The sequence below is a fragment of the Podarcis bocagei genome (genome assembly GCF_964188305.1).
Source record: "Podarcis bocagei genome assembly, chromosome: 1".
Lineage (NCBI taxonomy): Eukaryota > Metazoa > Chordata > Lepidosauria > Squamata > Lacertidae > Podarcis > Podarcis bocagei.
In genome coordinates this window covers 141,493,571-141,510,084 of record NC_138125.1, presented here as the reverse complement: position 1 = coordinate 141,510,084, position 16,514 = coordinate 141,493,571, and the positions used below count along the sequence as shown (strand labels likewise).

The window sequence follows — 16,514 nt, the reverse complement described above, 5'->3', positions numbered from 1 at the left end:
GTCCAGAAAGTGGGAGAAGCAACAAGAGGAACAGCCATTTTAGATCTGGTCCTAACCAATGTTGATGACCTGGTTAGTGGGGTAGAAGTGGAAGGATCATTAGGCGCGAGTGATCATGCTCTTCTGAAGTTTACTATACAGCGGAAAGGAGCAGCCAAGCATACTAGCACTCAATTTCTTGACTTTAAGAAAGCCGACTTCATAAAACTTAGGGAAGTGCTGGGTGAGATCCCATGGACAGGAATACTAAAAGGAAAGGGAGTTCATGATGGCTGGGAGTTTGTTAAGAGGGAGATAGTAAAAGCACAACGTCAGGCAATACCAATGAGACGGAAACATGGAAGGTGCCTAAAGAAGCCAGGGTGGCTATCTAAAGAACTTTTAACTGAATTAAGATTAAAAAAGGATGTGTACAAAAAATGGAAAAGGGGGGAAACCACCAAAGAGGAATTCAAACAAATAGCCAGCACGTGTAGACACAAAGTCAGAAAAGCTAAAGCACAGAATGAACTCAGGCTTGCTAGAGAGGTTAAAAGCAACAAAAAAGGCTTTTATGGGTATGTTCGTAGCAAAAGGAAGAACAAAGAAACAGTGGGGTCACTCAGAGGAGAAGATGGTGAAATGCAAACAGGGGACACAGAAAGGGCTGAACTCCTCAATGCCTTCTTTGCCTCAGTCTTCTCCGATAAAGAAAACAATGCCCGACCTGAAGAATTTGGAGCAAATGATTCAGCAAAGGAAACACAGCCCAGAATAACTAAGGAGACAGTACAAGAATATTTGGCTAGTTTAGATGTATTCAAGTCTCCAGGGCCAGATGAACTGCATCCAAGAGTATTAAAAGAACTGGCAGATGTGATCTCAGAACCACTGGCAGTCATCTTCGAGAAATCCTGGAGAACAGGCGAAGTCCCGGCAGACTGGAGGAGGGCAAATGTTGTCCCTATTTTCAAAAAGGGGAAAAGAGAGGACCCAAATAATTACCGCCCAGTCAGTCTGACATCAATAGCAGGGAAGATTCTGGAGCAGATCATTAAGCAAACAGTCTGTGAGCACCTAGAAAGGAATGCTGTGATCACCAATAGTCAGCATGGATTTCTGAAAAATAAGTCATGTCAGACTAACCTGATCTCATTTTTTGACAGAATTACAAGCCTGGTAGATGAAGGGAACTCAGTGGATATAGCCTACCTTGATTTCAGTAAGGCATTTGACAAGGTGCCCCATGATATTCTTGTAAAGAAGCTGGTAAAATGCGGTCTTGACTCTGCTACCACTCAGTGGATTTGTAACTGGCTGACTGACCGAACCCAAAGGGTGCTCATCAATGGTTCCTCTTCATCCTGGAGAAGAGTGACTAGTGGGGTGCCACAGGGTTCTGTCTTGGGCCCGGTCTTATTTAACATCTTTATCAACGACTTGGATGATGGACTCAAGGGCATCCTGATCAAATTTGCAGATGACACCAAACTGGGAGGGGTGGCTAACACCCCAGAGGACAGGATCACACTTCAAAACGACCTTGACAGATTAGAGAACTGGGCCAAAACAAACAAGATGAATTTTAACAGGGAGAAATGTAAAGTATTGCACTTGGGCAAAAAAAATGAGAGGCACAAATACAAGATGGGTGACACCTGGCTTGAGAACAGTACATGTGAAAAGGATCTAGGAGTCTTGGTTGACCACAAACTTGACATGAGCCAACAGTGTGACGCGGCAGCTAAAAAAGCCAATGCAATTCTGGGCTGCATCAATAGGAGTATAGCATCTAGATCAAGGGAAGTAATAGTGCCACTGTATTCTGCTCTGGTCAGACCACACCTGGAGTACTGTGTCCAGTTCTGGGCACCACAATTCAAGAAGGACACTGACAAACTGGAACGTGTCCAGAGGAGGGCAACCAAAATGGTCAAAGGCCTGGAAACGATGCCTTATGAGGAACGGCTAAGGGAGCTGGGCATGTTTAGCCTGGAGAAGAGGAGGTTAAGGGGTGATATGATAGCCATGTTCAAATATATAAAAGGATGTCACATAGAGGAGGGAGAAAGGTTGTTTTCTGCTGCTCCAGAGAAGCGGACACGGAGCAATGGATCCAAACTACAAGAAAGAAGATTCCACCTAAACATTAGGAAGAACTTCCTGACAGTAAGAGCTGTTCGACAGTGGAATTTGCTGCCAAGGAGTGTGGTGGAGTCTCCTACTTTGGAGGTCTTTAAGCAGAGGCTTGACAACCATATGTCAGGAGTGCTCTGATGGTGTTTCCTGCTTGGCAGGGGGTTGGACTCGATGGCCCTTGTGGTCTCTTCCAACTCTATGATTCTATGATTCTATGATTCTATGATTCTTCCTGTGAAGTCCTGAAGAGGTCTGTTGTAGTGCTAAAGCAGAGCAATGGACTTTTTTTAAGTGTCTAAATTAAAAAATAATAATCCTACACTGCTGTTCTTCAACAGCATCAAAATTCAGACCTCTATAGTGCCCTGCAGGCAATATTCCAAAAGGCCTCACTTATTGCAAAGCCCATGAACCTAGAGAAAAAGAAATATATAGGCAATACAGCACAAAGAGCACAGAAACAGAATAACAGAGTGACATGACTTTGTGGGGACTCCAATGTGGCTCAGGGAGGTATTGACATCATGTTTTGACTTTGAAGTGGGGAGATCCCTGAAACACCCTAATTCATCTCATCATTCAGCTCTCACACCCCTAAGTACAATTCACACCTAAGATGTAAGTATTGAAGAACTTACAAACCTTGCTCAAATTGTGCTCTCAATATGCTTTGGACTGTAACTCCCATCACCACAGGAAGCACAGACATGACTCCATTTGCCACAGCAGCATTCAGCTGTGCTGGCTGGGACTGATGGGAGTTGTAGTCCTAATAATAATAATAATAATAATAATAATAATAATAATAATAATAATTTATACCCCAGATTGGACAAAGCTGCTTCAGTTTCACGTAGTTTTTGTCACTGGCTAAGCCTTCCTGTTTCCAGAGTGTCAGAACACAATTACTGCTATTAATCTTTGGCATTTGGCATATCAAGCCTCAGGATCAAGCAAAACAATATGGGGCTAAACTCCAGATTTAAATTTAAGAGATTATGCTGAAACTGGAATTTGAGTCTTTTGTAGATGTCATCCAAGCTGGTGAACTCACCCAGATGTGGACACAGGGCATTGTGTAAACGAAGTGTTGATGGATCCCTTTTTCTTTGACTATACTTCACCCCTATACTCTACCAGTACAATATTTTAATTCTTTTTTATTATTACTGCACAGGCTTTGAAAGAAGATTTTCCCCTAAGCCACGTGATCTCCCCATTCACCAATCAGGAGAGAAGGGAAGGAATGCTTTTAAATCTACTGATTCCATTTGTGCTCACAGTAGGATCAGGAAGCAAAGGTCTGATTAACAGAAAGATTCTTCTGTTTCCCCCTCCCTGCTGCCTCTCCGAACCAGAAAATGTCTGTGCATCCGTCCACCTCTATGTTTCTTCTGCTATGAGCGTCCTTTCAGTGGTGTGTTGTCAGTTGGGCTTGTAGGGGACAAACAAAAGGAAAAGGGTGTTGTGGTGTCCTTCTTTTATTTCAGCTGTGTTTTCTGAATTCACTCTTTGACAGAGGAGCTCCTCTTTTTGAGATCAATGAAAGACAGAGTATCCTGGCAGAGCAAAAGCAAAAACAAAACACCCCACCTATGTGTAAGAAAGAAATGGAACCAAACTAGAAAGCCACACAGCTTCCACTTAAGCTACTCTTCACTGAATTCCATGCCACTTGAGTGGTTCAAACTCCGCTTTTCACATTACAGTTAATTCAGTATGACCGATTATTTTCCAAAGGGCTCATTCACCTGAGCAAATTGTTCTGCCACACAACATTTTTTGTTTGCAGAATATGGCTAGATATATTTTCAAAATAAGAGCAAGAGCATCAAGTGATACTGCAGGCTCCCACCTCTCATAGAGTTTGTATGCATACTTAAAGTACATATGTATGAGGCACATTTATAATTATATTTTGGGAATGCTTCATGTTCTTACATAGCTGCATTGTTTTATACATTCTGGATGTCCCGTGACTGTATTATAAAGTAGGTTGTGTTCTTTGTTATCAATCAAGCCCTTCTAGGAGTTGTTTCTTTTTGTTTTCCAATATTCTGTGTAGCACAGGCATATTTTTATCCTGAAAGTGTGACCCAGAGAAAAATGTTGAGAACCATTGCCTTGGGGTTATATATAAAGAAATAGGAAGGGTGTCCCCCCCCCACCTGATCTTATCAACCCTGGTGGGAACCTGTCTTTAAAAGTCAAAGGACAGTGAGAGGGTGGGGAAAGTGCAAGTGAGCATAAACATCATGTGGGTTAAAATTAGGTGCTGTGTATGTTGGTGTTGTAGAATAACCCCAACTTTTGCTTGCAGGAGGAGAAGGTAGAGGGGGACCAGTTGGGTGTGCCGAATGTTCATATTGCATCAATGGTGCTGAACCTGTTTGGTGAGTCAGCTCCTGACCTGCTCTATGTCTTTTCCCTTTGGTGTCATGCAGACAGCCCTTGGCTGGAGCAGCCAGAGGTCCTCCTCCTGCTCCAGACAGTCATTAATATTTTGCTGCCACCTCGCATCATCAGCACTTCCCGTAGTAAGAACTTTATGCTGGAGAGCTCTCCTGCCCACTGCTCCACCCCTGGGGACGCAGGGAAGGACTTGCGCAAGGAAGGGCTAGCCGAATCCACTAGCCAGGCAGCCTACCTGGGTGAGTGAAAGCTTCTGCCTGCCGGAGATGAAACAAAAAGAAAGAAAGAAAGAAAATAAAGGAAAATGAGAGCTGGTGCATGCATGCTTTTCTATCTATTGATATCTATTGATTCTATCTATTGATTTTATGTGACATTTCATCATTTGACGTCTTAACACTTGATGGCTCACAGCTGAACATGTAAACTGCTTCCCCTGAAGAGCATCATGTTTGAGGTGACATTTGAGTGATATAAAAGCTCTGGCTTGGATCCTAAGTAAAGTCAAACTAAGGAGGTTCACTGGAGAAAAGTTTCCTTTCTCTGGTTGGCTTACAGGAGGCCTGCAGAACACAGTAGGCAACCCCACTCCCCAACAGCTCAAGGGAGCCAGGGGCATGTGGCCTAAACTGCAGTTACTTACAGGCAGCTCCCAAGGCTGTTCCTCCAGTTTGGGTGCCTGGTAAGCTGCTCATTCTCCTTGTTTCTAGCACACATTACTTTCTGCAGTTTATTTTGTACTTGTCTCTTCACCACTCCCTTTCCCTTAATTTATATTGTTTCTTTTCTGATATTTTGGGAGAACAGGAAGGACTCTGCCTCATTTGTCTTCTCTGCTTCTCTCTTTTCTCTCCTATTCTGTTGTTATAATTTTTCAAACAGTGCAGATTTAAGCATATAAATCTTCAGAGCCTGGAAACAGGAGACATCTGGAGACTCCTGCAGGCTGGGCTGGCATGGGTGGGTTCAAGCCAAACACCCTTAAAAGGGAAACCACGGCCCTTTTCATCTTCCCTGGGAGAGGGACCACTGGACCAAAGGTTCATTATTTCCCTATGTGTAGCCTGTGTTTGGTGCTGCAAGCAACAATGAAACCTCCATTTGAGTCTCTTAGGACTATTTCATCAAGACTGTCCTCACTTGAGGTACTCTTTCTTGTGGTTATTATTGCCAGTCTGAAGAGATCTCCAGATTGGAGGCCCTGTCTATCAAGTCCAACATTGTGCCTTTGAGGAAGACAGAGTAGTACTAGGGCCTAAACCATATTTCCTTCCTAATATCAGTCCTCTTTGTCACAAATCTCAAGAGCTTCCCGTAACTTCTTTCTGTCCTAATTCTTCTCCCAACCCTCTCAGTGGGCATGACATAAGCTGGACATCAGAGATGTCCAAATAACCTGCCAGTTCAGCAGAGCGGAATATCTGTTTGCACCTAATAGCCCAATACATTGGGGCAGAAGGTGTTTAGATTGACCTTGACTAGCTGGGTTCAGGACATGGCTGCCAGCATTTTCCACTAATGTTCTGTTGGAAGAGATTTGCAGGGCTCCTACATGGACTTCTGCTAGACACTGTGAGATTGATAAGCAGAAGTAGCTTTCGTCAGTAGGGTGCTCAGCCACCTGATCCTCCTGATTGGCATTGCAGTTAGCTTGGGCAAGTTGCATTGTATTCTGAAGGCCTCCTGTGTGCCAGTCACAGATAAGAACTTTGGGCCAGTCATGTTCCTTCTGGTGAGGTTTGGAAGGTCTCCAGCCCCTCCCTCTTATTCTGATCAGGAAAATGTTTCTCATACAGGGGCTTCTGCACATTTATCTCAGTTTGGCTGACATATTGCACCTTCCAGGCCACAGAGGGTGTTTTTTCTTCTTGGTTTGTCTTCATATTGTCTCCTCCTTCCTTTCTTCTTCCTTCTTCCTGCTCTGTCTTACACTCAGCCACAGAGGGAAATCTGGAAGGAAATCCTTGGAAGCTGCTGTGACTGCAATATAAATCACATGCCGTCTTCTGGGTGGTGTGGATGTATATTTAACCAGTTATATTCCGGAGGCCTTTTGCATGCCCACCAGAAGGAGCATAAGAAGAGTCGTGCTTGATCAGGTCCAGCATCCAGTTCTCAGTGCCCAGCTGGACAACAGTGGGGCCTGTTTGCACTCTTTCCCCAAAAAACGAAGCCTCTCAGAGCTTCATCAGGAGCTCTGCTGAACAATGTAGATGGCTGCTGGTGGAGGAAGAGGGAACAGGAAACTTAAATTGTTTTTATGAATTTATGACTAGACTAAAAGTCGGAGTAAGAATTATAATCAATAAACAACATTTTGTCTGCTTTCTGGTGAAGAGCTTGAAGCTGACGAAGAAAGGCTTTGGGCACGCTAACGTTTATGCATGCAAGTGTTGCATGTTATTGTCACCACATAGAACTTTAATTCTTCTGACATTTGTTTCGCTTTTAGCTTTGAAGGTGATCCTTGTCTGTTTCGAGCGTCAGCTTGGCAGCCAATGGTATTGGCTAAGCCTGCAGGTCAAAGAGATGGCTTTGCGAAAAGTAGGAGGGCTTGCTCTGTGGGATTTCATAGATTTTATTGTTCGCACCCGAATTCCTATCTTTGTGCTTCTTCGACCCTTCATTCAGTGCAAGGTAAAGCTACTTTTAATGTTAATCGCCATTTCCTTGTGAAATGACATTGATAAACCAGATTTGGGGGGGGGGGAGCGAGGAATGCTTTGTTGTAGTAGCACTCTCAAAAGTGAGAGAGTATTCCTTGGACACTAAACAGGCTTGAGTACTCCTGTTGTTTGCCTCAAAGGAAGAGCAGGAAATATTTCAAAGGTGTTGATTCTCTAGACCCAGGGGTAAAGATCAGGGTAAAGGTACCCCCTGATCATTAGGTCCAGTCGCGGATGACTCGGGGGTCATCTCGCTCTATAGGCCAATCTCGCTCTATAGGCCAAGGGAGCCAGCGTTTGTCCGCAGACAGCTTCCGGGTCATGTGGCCAGCATGACTAAGCCGCTTCTGGCGAACCAGAGCAGTACAAAGAAACGCCGTTTACCTTCCCGCCAGAGTGGTACCTATTTATCTACTTTCACTTTGTCATGCTTTCAAACTGCTAGGTGGGCAGGAGCAGGGACCAAGCAATAGGAGCCCACCCCATCAAGGGAATCGGAACCGCTGATCTTCTGATCGGCAAGCCTTAGGCTCTGTGGTTTAAACCACAGCGTCACCCACGTCCCTTGGACCAGGGGTAGTCAACCTTTTCATACTATCCGCCCACTAATGCATCTTTCTTGATGGTAAAATTTCCTTACCACCCCCAGTGCTCAATGGAAGGAGGATTCAGCTTGTGCCGTAGAACCCCCTACAGCCCACCTAGAATCCTGAAATGCCCACTAGTTGGCAGTAGGGACCAGGTTGACATCCCCATGCTCTAGACCAAGGGTTTTCAACCAGTGTGCCATGGCACCCTAGGGTGCCTTGAATGATGGTCAGAGATGCAGTAGGCAACACTGGCCTCTGTCCCTCTTTCCTGCCCTCCGCCTTCTGATGCCCTCTTGCGTCTCTGCCTCCCCAAGGCTTGCACAGCTGTTTGTTGTAGCAGCCCTGGCTACAAGCTTCCCAGGCAAATGGTGCCTCTGGAGCTGGCCAAGGAGTGCTGGTTGTCAGGAGCTGAGGCGGTGTTAGAGTAAGCAAGCAATTGGGTGAGGGAGCCCAGTCAGCCAGTCCACCAGACCTTGCTGTTGGGAATGGATGGACAAGTGGGAGACTGGGCAGTGACCCCTGTATGGTCTCAAGCAAAGAGCTAATAAGCCCTGTTACCTAAGATCCTTTCAAGTGACGAGCTTAGAATTGAAACTGAGGTTTATGCAGGCAAAGTGGGCATTCTGCCTTTGAGCTATGGCTCCTCCTCTTAATTTTAAAGCAGTATTTTGATGGTGTTTCTTATTTTTATAAATATAAACTTTATAAACCTATAAATATAAACAAAACCAGATGGCATTAAAAAAACGGAACTGGCATTACAAAACTGAACCAATATCTTTGTTGAGTGTTACGAGGGTCACTTGCAGAGTCATTGAGAAGTGTTGACTTAAAACTACCGGTAACTGGTTTTGTTTTGAGCCAGTGTGGTGTAGTGGTTAAGAGCGGTAGTCTCGTAATCTGGGGAACCGGGTTCGCGTCTCCGCTCCTCCACATGCAGCTGCTGGGTGACCTTGGGCTAGTCACACTTCTTTGAAGTCTCTCAGCCCCACTCACCTCACAGAGTGTTTGTTGTGGGGGAGGAAGGGAAAGGAGAATGTTAGTCGCTTTGAGACTCCTGAAGGGGAGTGAAAGGCGGGATATCAAATCCAAACTCCTCTTCTTCTTCTTCTTCTTTTGTTTTTGTTCTTCCTGGATCTTCCTGACCACCCTCACCCCCAGTTGCTAGCCCAGCCAGCTGAGAATCATGAAGAAATGACTGCTCGACAGCACATTGCTGACCAGTTGGAGCGGCGCTTCATCCCACGCCCTCTCTGCAAGAGCTCTCTCATTGCAGAATTCAACAATGAGCTAAAGATCCTCAAGGAGGCTGTGCATAGTGGGTCAGGTGAGGAAATCGATGAATAAAAGCCAGTTGAGAAAAGATGCACCTCAGATAAGAACATACTACACTAATCATCACTTAACCAACAACACATTGCTTTAAACCACATATCACTTCTAAAACTGAAATTGGAAAGGATCAATAATTTAACTTTTTAAAGCTTTTGTAAAATGTTACATTGGCATCCCTTAAGGTTGAAGTCCTGCAAAGAAATAATTGCCACCTGGATGGTGGTGAGACAATATCTTCTAAATATATAGTGTAATTGAAAACCAGTGACTACCACTGGTGCCCATCAAATATGGTGAGATAAATGTCTTACATGACATTTATTCAATCAGTCTCCGGGAAGTGCTTCTTGTAACTTCATAGTATCATGGAATTAAAGTAAGTACATTAGGAAAGCTTCTCTTTACATTGCCTGCACTTCCAATGGCTCAGAATCTGCAGATCACTGACCCTCCTCCTTTCGTTCCTGCTGTGGAAAAGAACTAAGTCTTGCCAACTTTCATTTTAATGAACACCTCTTTTCCGCCACCTTAATTTGTTCAGCCTACCAAGGTAAGACTTCCATCAGCACTGCAGGCACCTCTACCTCTGCCTACCGACTGAGTCTCGCCACGATGTCGCGCTCCAACACTGGCACTGGAACTGTCTGGGAACAGGATAGTGAGCCTTCCCAACAAGCTTCCCAGGATACTTTAAGCCGGACAGATGAGGAAGATGAAGAAAGTAAGTACCCAGGATTGCAGAGGTGATGTGGCAGCAGGCCTGTTTCTTTAAATCTGGAACCCCTGCAGTCATCTAAAAAGCCAGGGGCAGAGGGAGATGCCTTGGGAGGTGTGCACAATCCTTCCCCTGAGTTGAAGCATTTTTACTCCCGGAGGAGTTTATATAAGATCAATAAAAACAAGGCATTATCTGCCCATAGGTTTATAATCTAAGATACGTCTTATAAAGGGCTTTTTTTCAGCCAGAACTTGCTGGAACTCAGTTCTGGCACCTCTCAGGTGGGCGCCATTGCCATTCTAAGAGAACAATGGAGGTGCTCATGGTGAGTTCTGCCACCTCTTTTTCTAGAAAAATAGCATTGATCTCATAAAGCGGGGGCGGGGAAGGATGGAGAGGAAAAGAAGGAAACAAGCTAAGGCAGACAGGCAGGCAGCTATTCTTAAAGTTACATACTACTTCTTATAATGGCCAACTGGAATGGAAACCGTTCAGGGAAAGGAGATGGATGGAGCTGTTATCTCAGCAGAGCAAGTGGAAATACTCTGCATCCCTTCCTCTGATGCAATGGCTGCGGCCTGGTGACAGTGGAGGGACGAAAGAGCCTGGGGTCTTCAGCAGAGCTGATGGAGTGGCTGTGTTCCATCTCTTGCTCTGCTACAACCTCCCAGCTTCTAGAAATAATATTAGGGAAACTCACCTGGCACTTTCATATACACCTTTAGGTACCAGGTGAAAACGTTACTGTTCAACCAGGCCTTGTTCTTTTCAATGTGTTTGTGGGAGGGGGGTTATAGGCTTGTTTTGTTCTTGTTTTCATTATGTATTTTGTGATTTATGCTGTGAACCACCCTGTGATCTTTGGATAATGGGTGGCATACAGATTTATTAAATAAATTTATTCATTCATTCATCCATCTAGGAGAAAAGCACTAGGCAGAGGGGCTACAGGGAGGTAAACTGCCATCCTGCCCCTTCCCTTTATTACTGAAAGTGAAAATTGGCCCTCTATTTTCTGTATGGCTGCTACAGATACAAACACAGATTTAAACACATGGCTGTTGCGCTGAGATTTACCCATATGGACAATTAAGTGGTGGACACATATTAATTTAAATTATACGGACTAAAAAAGCAATTAAAAAAGCAGAGTAATCTTTTTCTTAACAAATATTGCCTTTATGTACATTATTTTGAACTTAGATTTTTATATTTATACTTCTTATATTTGAGAGGGTTTACAAAAACATTTTGATTATTTTTATCATGGGGCTGAAACTTTTGTATATTTGTAGGATTTTGCTGCCATTTTTACAGTTATATTAGGAAGGGAAGACTCTTCCTGTTGCAGATGCTGCAAATGCTCTGCTGAAGTTCGAACTAAGGCGCCAAGCTTTAATTTATTTCATTTTTAGCTGATTATTATTAAAAGTAGATTTAAATTACTCAAGCTGAGGCTGAAAAACAAAACAAACAAACAAACTGGTTTTTACTTCTTGAAGCCATTTTCATTCTGGTATGTAACTAAGGTCTGCAATCCAGTACACACATAACCTGGAACTCAGTCCCATTGAAGCCAGTAGGGCTTTCTCCCAGAAGGCTTTATTATAGGGGTAAAGCTTGTCCCTGTTTTGACAGCTTGAATTTTGGCAGCCATGAAACTATTAACCCCAAAAGCTATATGTGAAACAATTTACCATCTGTTGTGGTTGTTGTTGTTGTGGTGGTGGTGGTGGTGGTTGTTGTTATACCCCAGCCACTCTGGGTGGCTTACAGCAGATATTAAAACATAATGTGAGAGATTCTTCATCCTACCCACTCTAGATGATTCCGTGAGCATGCCCAGTGTGGTAAGTGAACAAGAAGCATACCTCATGGGCGCCATTGGGAGGAGGAGATTCTCCAGCCATCTCTCCAGCATGTCTGCACCTCAGGCTGAGGTGGGCATGTTACCCAGCCAAAGGTAACAATACGCGCTATTTCACATTTCCTGACATCTCTCACAAGAGCAGAAATTACGAAGGTATAATATAGTGTTCAACACATGGGTGTTTGGAGAAGAGTTGTCACAAGGTCAAATAAAATAAGAAATGAGGCAATGCAACATTGGCTTTATGTTAAAATGTCTATGGTGTAGGAACTACTGTTTTAATCCTACATATTAGAAACTTATACATGTTTTCCTTGATACTTATTAGTGAGGAATAGGTAATTTGAAGAGAGATTGTTGTTCTTGTTAACTTTCCATTCCATGACCTAGTCTAAGTTACAGATATGTTCTGCTAAATCAGAGCCTCAGCTGAAGGTGCTTGTGAATGCAACATTTTTTAAAATAAAAACATATGGATCACTATCTTGGACAGATCTGTCCATCTAGCTGAGAAGTAGCTGAGCTACTTCTATGGTCCTACAGCTAAGGGGTCCTACTTTTTGAACTAAATGTTCTTTTGTTGCATTTACACAGAACTATGGTGTGTGGCATATTGAGAACATTAGGCTGACTTTAAAATGTAAAGTGAGATTTTAGACAGTAAGAATGTGTAACCATGAACTGTCCCATACCTGCTGACATAGGAAAAGCTAACTGTGCTCATGGTGCATGGGTGTGTGGGGGCGTGTATGCAAGAGAGAGAGAATTTTGGGGTTTTAAATCTAGCGATAGCTCAACTTTTATATTCACATGGCAAACATTGGAAAATAAATTGACATTGATCCCCAGTATTCCCCCTCCATAGCCTAGTCTTGTTTACTTACAGTGGATTTAGAGAACCAGTTGACATGGTGATAAATTGACACAGTAATTAGCCAGGTTTTTTTCTCTCTCAACTGCTTATGCATAGTGAAAAAGTAAGGCAGAAAGATGCAACATGAAACGGAAACTTTTTGCAACCATGCTGCCATCACGTGAAATCCATACCAATTTGCAGTCACTCTTGAGGCCACTTAATGCACGTGTTGAGCATTGGTGCCTGTATGTTTTCTCTTAAGAGAGAGAAAACCCTCCAGCTTTGTGACGTTTATTTTAATTGGGAAAACATCACCGGGGGAGGAATAGGGCTTTCCCGGACTTACCTTTCTTCTGCGCTTTCTGGGCATGATCCGTGCTCCGGAGCTTTCCCCATGAAAACTCGCTTTTTCAAGCTGAATCAGAGCACATGGCATTCTGCTGAAAAGCTGAATTGCTGTTTGTTGGACTTCAGCATTAAAGAGTGAAAACCCCAACGCAGTGCTTTAAAGTGCTGGCCTGTGTGGCATGAGCGGGGCAAAAGCTCAGTGTGGATAAACTCTTAGAGAAACCTTCCCCTAGTGCAGGGGTAGGCAACCTAAGGCCCTGGGGCCGGATGCGGCCCAATCGCCTTCTCAATCCGGCCCGCGGACGGTCCGGGAATCAGTGCGTTTTTACATGAGTAGAATGTGTCCTTTTATTTAAAATGCATCTCTGGGTTATTTGTGGGGCATAGGAATTTGTTCATCCCCCCCCCCATATAGTCTGGCCCACCACATGGTCTGAGGGACGCTGGACCGGCCCACGGCTGAAAAAGGTTGCCGACCTCTGCCCTAGTGCCATGGACCTGATTCAGTTTACGTTCTCCCCCTGGTGGATGCACAAGAAATGCTTATCACGTTTCTCCTGTGTCTCATCTAGTTTGGTCATCAGAAACAATCCTTGATGGCTGACAACTGTGAAAGAAAGAGCAGTCATTGTCTATTGACAGGGCTATAAGCTTTCCACCCTAAGAACTTGCCTAAATTAAGTTCAGCTGTAAAGCTATTTGTAACAGTTCTACTAATGTTTTGCTGTACTGTAAATCATACTTGTATGCTATGACATCATTAGCCTGGTAGCGCTTGAAAAGTATATTTACTAAAACTGCAAAGTTTAATTGGTGGATTGCTCAAAAAATAATTGATTAACTGGTGAGAACGTAAAGGCACACTAATATTTGCAACTGTTTTGGTCATGGTGCATTACTGTAACGCCAAGTGAACAGGAGAGCCCTCGTCCCCTGGAGAGTCTTCAGGGTTCCAAAGGAGGAGATGATTCTGAAGCAGGCTGAGCCTTCCTCCTGGAAAAAAAAATCAGGTTTGATATTGCAGACAGCACTCCCTCTAGTTAAGACATAACACATCCCTGGGGGGAGAGACTCTTGGCAGAAGGCGGCAGGTGAGGCATAAAGTTTCATGGAAGCAGTCAGGGGCTTAGCCAGGGGACAGCTGCACCACCTAAATCAAGTACAGTGGTACCTTGGGTTACAGACGCTTCAGGTTACAGACTCCGCTAACCCAGAAATATTACCTCGGGTTAAGAACTTTGCTTCAGGATGAGAACAGAAATCGTGCTCCGGCGGCGCGGCGGCAGCGGGAGGCCCCATTAGCTAAAGTGGTGCTTCAGGTTAAGAAGAGTTTCAGGTTAAGAACGGACCTCCGGAATGAATTAAGTTCTTAACCCGAAGTACCACTGTAAATAAATAAAAATACTTAACTAACTGAGCAACTGCATCACAGATAGTTTGGTTCTGCCCCCCCCCCCCAGTCCTGACCTCCCTAACATAAATCCTGGCTACGCCCATGGAAGCAGAGGATCTTGCAGCAGTGAAGCCTTGATAGGAGAACTGTATGAGATGAACAGAAGGCTCTTACTGATCCACATTATATTTGTGCAGGTGGCTGCCCCATTGCCACATCCTGAGCTACAGAAGAAAAAGGAGCTTAGTGTTTAACTATGTTTTCCTATGCATGTTTTGGGGGGAGGTGGTGGTGGGGAAAGTGAGGTTCTTTAGGTTCCAATATTACATTGGTCTCCCATTCCACATACCCTTACCTACAGGAGCAGGTCGCCCTCATTCAGCTGTGTGTGAGGCTCTTAGAGTTCCTTACTTGTGGGGAAAATAATGTTGGAATGAGTGGGCCTCATGGGTAAGTTTAAAATAAGAAGGGGGTTGAGTCCAAAACATATGAGAAGCTTTGGTGCCTATCTGGTCATGGCTGTCCAGAGGAATGCTGTCCAGTAAAATGATGTTGAGGAGAAAGGGGGTCTGAAAAGAAATACAGTAAATAGAATAAAAACGGGACACGAGGGTTTGAAGATCACTCCATCCTCATTTCTTTTATTACAATGCCACCTAATTGTGATGTATTGTAAAAATCAGGATATTTCTTTGCATCATAACTTCTGTCTATAGGACACCCGTTAGAGTAAAAAGCAAGTCTTCTGTCCAGGTATTGGTTCTAGGGGTCAAACTGCACATAATGTTCAATGGATAGTCGGCAACTATAACTGGGTTTTAAAAAATAACATAATGTAAAGTGTGGTGGGATCCCAATTTTCATCTGAACTATAGGGAATGGGGAGGTTTAACCCTTCTCTTTCCACTTATGATCCACATGAAAATTGCACCACCCTGCTGCAGGTAGCTTTGGGGGAGGGGAAGATGCTGCTGGTGCCAATGGGAGCTTTTTCCCAATGCTAATTTTAGCAGTTAAAAACAAACAAACAAAAAGCTAAGTAGGTAATGGATAAACAGTGTCCCAGTGCACATATGCAACATGTGTTGTATTACATTTTTAACCACCACAATATAGTTGCTGTCTATACATTAACCAAAAATCTAGTTTGACCCTAACTTCAGTGAGTCAGCTTTGAGACCAACTTTACTGTTATTTTTTCCCTTTACTATCCTTCTGATACTTCTTTTCTTTGAACACAGAGACGGTTGCATGCTTTAAAAACATATTTTCTTCCCTAAATGCTTCACCTCCCTGCCCCTCCTGCAGTGAACCTAATGTCCTCGATGACTCCCAAGGCCTGGCAGCTGAGGGCAGCCTCTCTAGGTACAGTGTTTACCCTACCTGTGTGTCAGTGTCTGTGCTGGGAACAACCTGCTCCCTCCTATATTCACTGTCTTTCCTTACTCATCCTCAGTTCTCTCTCCCTCCATTCCTGTTCCTTGTTCTTCATTGATTATCAGGCCTGCAAGTCAAACGTGCAGCAACCCTAGTTCAGTTGAGACTACTGATTACTAGTAACCTTTATTGGCAAAAAAAAAAAAAAAAAGCGGGGGGGGGGCGGGTTCCATGTGAAATAAAACTTGTCACACCAAACTCCTAGATTATCTGTTGCAGGACTTTGTCCGTGTCTTTGTAGCTTTTACTAGGTATCAGATTAGAGTCTTTTCTCTTCTCTTCTCTTCTCTTCTCTTCTCTTCTCTTCTCTTCTCTTCTCTTCTCAACAAAGGGCTCTATTTCTATTTCTATTTATACATAACACATCAGTGTTAATGGGAGACAGTGATTTGTAAGTATTTTTGTTGCTATGTATTAAACACCATGTAATGTAATGGTGGCCCTTGCTAGAATACTAACCATTGATCCTGCTGTGGCATTCAAATCATAATGCAGCTCATAATGACTGCTGCCACAATACCATAACTGTTGTAGGATCTCTTAAGATGAGTGACTGTTAGGACTGGACTGCTACACAAAGTTCAGGGAAGCAAGAGAAGGACAATAATGAGTAAAGGACCATTTTAACTAAATGGAACTATAGAAAAACTCATTGAATAGATTATAACAGTATTTAAATGCTTTGAAGACTGTGTCAACAGTTCTCTCATCTTCTTTGATGCCAGGTAAGACAAAAGGAAAGGTTTTAAGCTGCAAGAAGATAGGTTTAGG

The 16,514-nt window shown here is 43.7% G+C and overlaps 1 protein-coding gene across 14 annotated transcripts in view; it reads left to right on the top strand.

The window, feature by feature from the left end:
- Positions 1–16,514, top strand: part of UNC80 (unc-80 homolog, NALCN channel complex subunit) — a 160,464-nt gene that overhangs the window by 135,957 nt on the left and 7,993 nt on the right. For 11 of the 14 annotated variants that reach the window (XM_081189828.1, XM_081189821.1, XM_081189820.1 and 8 more), the window contains 7 exons: positions 3,296–3,419; positions 4,563–4,769; positions 6,983–7,167; positions 8,948–9,113; positions 9,663–9,842; positions 11,664–11,802; positions 15,615–15,671. In XM_081189828.1, the coding sequence (XP_081045954.1) occupies positions 3,296–3,419; positions 4,563–4,769; positions 6,983–7,167; positions 8,948–9,113; positions 9,663–9,842; positions 11,664–11,802; positions 15,615–15,671 (1,058 nt within the window). The remainder of the gene's footprint in view (positions 1–3,295; positions 3,420–4,562; positions 4,770–6,982; positions 7,168–8,947; positions 9,114–9,662; positions 9,843–11,663; positions 11,803–15,614; positions 15,672–16,514) is intronic. The other 3 variants (XM_081189824.1, XM_081189832.1, XM_081189829.1) reach the window with 1 other exon arrangement.